Source organism: Orycteropus afer, unplaced genomic scaffold (genome assembly GCF_000298275.1).
Source record: "Orycteropus afer afer isolate SDZICR_OR568_19922 unplaced genomic scaffold, OryAfe1.0 scaffold00471, whole genome shotgun sequence".
Classification (NCBI taxonomy): Eukaryota; Metazoa; Chordata; class Mammalia; order Tubulidentata; family Orycteropodidae; genus Orycteropus; species Orycteropus afer.
Window position 1 is genome coordinate 1351926 of NW_006922058.1, and position 5656 is coordinate 1357581.

General features: G+C 53.2%; 1 protein-coding gene across 1 annotated transcript in view; it reads left to right on the top strand.

Annotated features, from left to right (window-relative positions):
• Positions 1-5656, top strand: part of MOV10L1 (Mov10 like RISC complex RNA helicase 1) — a 75624-nt gene that overhangs the window by 581 nt on the left and 69387 nt on the right. Inside the window, exon 2 of the mRNA XM_007954761.1 lies at positions 3056-3240. Within this exon, the coding sequence (XP_007952952.1) occupies positions 3056-3240 (185 nt within the window). The remainder of the gene's footprint in view (positions 1-3055; positions 3241-5656) is intronic.

The following is a 5656-nucleotide window of genomic DNA, read 5'->3' on the forward strand; positions in this document are numbered from 1 at the left end:
AGGGGTTCCCTCCTTCCCCTGGGTGGGTGCAGGGCTTCCCTCCTTCCCCTGGGGGGGGTGCAGGGGTTCCCTCCTTGCCCTGGGGGGGTGCAGGGGTTCCCTCCTTGCCCTGGGTGAGTGCAGGGGTTCTCTCCTTGCCCTGGGTGGGTACAAGGGTTCTCGCCTTCCCCTGGGTGGGTACAGGGGTTCCCTTCTTCCCCCCTAGTCGTGGGGGTGTAGGGGTTCCCTCCTGTGGTGGTTATGTTTTTGTGTTAACTTGGCTGGGCCTGCTTTAGTGGCTGGGGAGCTGGTGGTACCTATTCCCCATGATGAGACTGGCAGTCAACTCCATGGTGGGATCTACCACAGGCAGCTGAGTAGCTGCCTTTGGGATGTGGTCTGCTTCCTGTATTTAAGGAGACGCTTTGAGAATGGTCTCTAGCCTTTGGCACGCTTGGACCCTGCATGTAGCCGTGTCGTTGCTCAGCAGCCTGCCATGCTCTGCCGACCTTGGGACTTACAGTGGACTTAACTTAATGGCCTGCTGTGTGGTTTGGTAACATCGGGACTGTGCCTTTTTACTTGTCAACCTTGGGGCTTCTCAGCCTCAGCAGCCAGCAGCTGTCTGAGTGAAGAAACGCGTCTAGCTCCAGTGGGCCAGGAGCAGGAGGCAGAGCTGGACCCCAATTGAGGGGCTTTCACCCAGCCCCTAGAGCCTGGCACTTGACCTTGGTTGGACTTAAAGCCTCCAAATTGTAAGAATAAACTCCTGTTTGTTAAGACCATCCATTTGTGATACATTCCTGTCAGAGCAGCACTAGGTAACCAGAACACCTCCTTCCCCCCCAGTGGTGGAGGTGTAGGGGTTCCCTTCCTCCCCCCATTCATGGGGGTGTAGGGGTTTCCTCCTTCCTTCCCAGTCGTGAGGGTGCAGGGGTTCTCTCCTTCCCCTGGATGGGTACAGGGGTGTAGAGATTTCCTCCTCCCTGGGCCAGGGGCAGGGTGGGCTCCAGTCTCTGTGCACCAGCGCAGACAGCCTTGCAGCCGACCCTGCCCATAGGCACACCCCTCCGCCACCTCACGGTCCCCTCGTCCACCCTTGGAAGTTGGGCTGCACCCACTTTTCCTTCCTCGGCACCCTCTTCCTCAGCTTCTGGGAGTTCCCTGGGAACCTCTTGAGTTAGCTCAGACTCCTGGGGGCTGTTCCAGGTGGAGCGGCGTGCGTCTCAGCATCTTTATGTTTTCAGAACAGAGTCGGGTGGGCCGGAACAAGGGAAATCCCAGGGTGATGGCGTTTGCTAAGATGGAGGCTGCTCAGGTGGTGGGGACGGGCTGGCGACCGGCAGTGAACAGGTGCCCCCTTCTGGGAGGCAGGCTCCTGGTTTCTGCTGAAAGCTGGGCTGCATCGTAGCGCCATAGCAACACACGAGCCGCCTGGCACAGATAGCTTGGGAGCTGGGTTGGCTGGGAGTTAAAGCAGAATTCTACCTCTGAACCACCTCGTCTCCTATTGGGGAGCTCTGGTGGCATAGTGCCTAAGGCACTTGACTGCTAAGCAGAAGGCCGGCAGTTCAAACCCACCAGCCACTGCTCGCAAGGAAGATTGGGCAGCGTACTTCCATAGAGATTCCGCCTCGGAAACCCAAGGAGGGGTCACTGTGGGTCAGATCTGACTCGACGGCAGTGAGTTTAGTTTGGGTTTTTGGTCTATTAAATGCGAGGGAAGGTGGTGTGGGCCAGTTCACAGCTTGAGTTTCATAATGGTTTGGGAGACGCTACTGGGCACCTACAGCTTGTTTCAGCGTCAGGGTGAAGAGCCAGCTTTTCCTGGGGCTGCTCACTCCTTGGCAGCATCATTGAAGTCCTTTGCGCTAAGAGTGACATCGAGCAAGGTCTAGGGTGTTTGTCTGTCTTTGGGGTCTGTGCCACCACTAGCATTAGGCCTCATTCCTTGGGTTTTTGTGGGGCAGCTACTCGGGATGTCCCTTCACAGCACTCCATTTTCTCTGTCCTTAGTATCATTTGCAGCTGCTCATTCCAGCCGTCCCATGTTGTCCTTCAGAATCCCAGGGACTCACGGGTCTTCCAGTGATTTTGAACTGTCTTCCTAAAGTCAGGCTGTGCCGCATTGGGCAGACCAGCCTCCTAGCTCTTGGAATCACACAGTTGCTTTCTCCTGAGGTTACTGATGCTTCCCCTGCTTGCTCCCTCCTTAGGAGAATCACGTTCAGTAACAGTTTCCTAGCTGATTTCCCTGGTCGCTAAAAGGCAGGATTCTCCACAAGGACCGCCTGAGACGTAGGGGTGGGGCTGCTTGTGGGAGGCAGCCTGTTAAAGGCCATGTGTCGGGATGTCCTGATGTGCAGAAGCTGACTCTGTAGCTGGGGGCACGTTCCTTTGTGGATCTGGGGCTCCGCTGTAGGATGCAGGCTCCCCGGCAGGGGGCGCTGTGGCCTTCAGCACTGGATCCCGCGTCTACTGTGCCTGGGGCCAGAGCTTTGCCCTGGGTCGGAGCAGCAGCAGGGATGGTGTCAGCACGACTTGGTGGGCCTTGGCTGAAGCCCTGGTTCTTGTGCACACCAGTACCGAGGACAGTGGGAGCAGATCAGGGACAGAGAGGCCAATTGAGTGGCTGAGGCCATGTGCCAGACTCAGCTTGCCAAGCCCTGACTCTCCTGGGCGTGTTTGGTGAGGTGTTAAAGAACTCCCTCAAGCCTTTGCTGCTAATGCAGGAAGACAGTAATCCAAACTGCATAGGCTGGCAAACCTCCGGGTGCTGATATAACACTGCCCACACCTCCCTGCCAACCATGGTGGCCACCCAGAGCTCTCTGCCTGGCCAAAGACTTTGTCACACATGGCAAGTGAAAGGGCTAGAACTCCAGCCCAGGCCGTCCGGCCCTCCCGCCGAACCCCGGAGACACCTGGGCCGTCTGCCTGGGAAGCCAGCTCTCTGAGCTCTCTGCTCCCTGGTGGTCTCTGGCTCCAGGATCGGCTTGCGGGGCCGTAGGCTTGAGGGCTGGGCTGTAGCACTGGTGCTCTGGTGGGCCTTCATTGTGGTCTGTTTGCCCTGCAGGTAACACCAAGCTGAAAACCGTGCAGGGTGTGGTGACCAGGTACTGCAGCGACTATGGCATGATCAACGATCTGATCTACTTCTCCAATGACGTGGTCACTGGGAAGGTGCTCCTCAGTGTCGGACAGGAGGTTATCGCGGTGGTGGAAGAAAACAGAGTGTCCAGCGGGCTGAAGGCCGTCCGGGTGAGCCTGCTGTCAGGGATAGGCCTTCACTGCAGCCGTCACTTTGCTGTTGTCATGTCCAGCTCACCTCTCAGAGCCATGGCGCTGGGGGCATGCAGTGAGCTTATAGTCCTGTGCACGGGGCTGGGGGTGCTTTGGGGTCTGTCTTTATAGTGGCTTATTGTCTTTATGTTTCCAAACTTCAGGGGCGGTCACTTTCATGTAATTCTAGAAATTCGTAACTCAGGATGTAGAAATCTCTGTTTAAACGTAAGTGCGTTTGTGCACGAATATCAATGACGGAATCTGTCAGTCAGAGTGAAGGTCGCCCGTACTTTTATGCCATGGGGAAGAACACTGAATGGTCCTGCATCTTTCCTTCAAGTGTTTCTAAAGAACTGTTGTATAAAATGAGCATTATTGGATAACTATCAGAAGGAAGATGGGGCAATCTACTTCCGTAGTGATACTGCCTCGGAAACCCGGGGAGGGTCGCTATGAGTCAGGTCCGACTCGACGGCACATAGCAACAACAACAACATTGCGTTATCGGACTAGCAAAGCGCATCAGAGGCCCCTTCCTTTTCTCGTGAAGGTGGTGTTCTGTAGTTGCTGGGTCTGAGGGGTGCGCTCTTAGTGCCGCAGCAGCCATCATCCCGTGAGCCTCCAGCACCATCGCAGCGCTGATCCTCTGGGAGCAGGAGGTGAGGCTGCCTGCGACGCAGGGTCAGGGAGGGTATGGACAGGATCAGGCTGTGACATGGCCAGCCTTAGTAAGTGAAACGTGGCCTTGTTGCAGCAGTGGGAAGACTTACATGCAGAACACCCAACCCAGGGCGATGTACCCACCTGCTCGACAGAGATACACCCCTTGGAGCCAGAGGTCATGGGGCACCAGAGGGGCAGCATTCACGTGGAAGGAAAGCTGGACAGACAGGAGTGCTTCACTAAGAAGGACACAGGGAGGGGGCATCACAGGGCAGGTGGGGTGAGTGGGTGAAGGTTGGGGATGGTAATCGGTGAGTGAAACCAAATGTGCACGTACCATTGAATGTCAAACAAATTCTCTCTAAATTTGCACCCAAAGCACAATAAAAAAAAATCAGATAATTTATATTTCATAAATAAAGCTAACTTGAAATTAAAAAAAAAAAAAAAATCCTTAGAATCTAGTCAGTGCATGTTGCTATCGCTGCTGGAATCCCAGAGCGGCAGCATCTCCAATGTGCCTGAACTGAGAACTCTCCTCTCCTCTGGACATCAGCATCATGCCTGCCTCCCTAAAAATTCTAAGACTAGTTAACTTAGATTTAACACCTCATTGTTTCTATTTGGGGATAATTTTCATATAATTAGGATTGTTTCTGTGGTTTTACTCCTTTATCACCACCCACTTCCATCTGCAGTAGAAAGGTATGGACAGTCACCTTGCAGATCAACAAAACCTAGCTTATGTGTCCCCTAGCTCGACTGAGCTGTACATGGTTCTTCCACCCCAGGCCCCAGACCTTCAGCCACTTGCTTAAGGGACAGCCTAGTCAGCTGCTCCATCCTCGTTGGTAACACACCCCAGAGATGCAGGGGAGTTAATGACACCTGCAGTAAAGTTGATCCAGTGAGAACAGAGGTGGGAAGTTCAGTGGATCAATTTCTTGTCCTTCCTTCTGCCAAGCCTGTTGTGAGCTGTCTTGGTTGCATTGGGCCTGGAGACAAAGCATGATGTAGCCACTTCTCTCCATGTTCAGTGTTGCCCCTCCTTGCCTGCCTTCCCTTTCTTCCTTTGCTCTTGCTGCCAAGAGAGGACTCTGCCACTCCCCATCAAAAGTGTTCGTTGTGTTCCCTCAGATGTTTTGTTTTCTGGGAAAACTTGGGCCGAGACAGTCACATAGCTGCCAGGAGCTCTATTCAGACCATCTTCTCTGGATCAGTGTGTCTTCTAAAAAACTATCCCCCCCTCAAAAAAAAGAAGAAAGAGAAGTGGCCTGGTAATTTTAATTTGCATTTCAGTGTTAAAGTAACTTTCACATTTCTTTTCTTTTGAATTATTTTCATCTGCTTCGTCCATTTTTTGTCATGTTCAGCTTTTTCTTTCTGCGTTCTCAGAGATGAGGAAATCGGAGCTTTTTACGGAGCTCCTTTGGTGGGAGCATTGCAGGTGTTCTCCCAAGGCCACCTTTTGACTGTCTTGTAGAGCTGCGTCATGTGCAGCTTATAGGTCTCACGCTTGTTCTTTCCATGTGCTTTGAGCTCTGTAGGAACCTTGGAGGGGCTCTGTAGTTAAGGGTGTTTACCCAGGTTTCCCCTGACACTTAGTTGTTCTTGATGTTTAAGTGTTTAACCTGCCTAGAGTTTCTGTTTCTTTGCTATTCATAAGGTTTTCCCTGGCCAATTCTTTGAGAAGTGGACGGCCTCTTCCTTCTTCCTAGTCTGTCTCAGT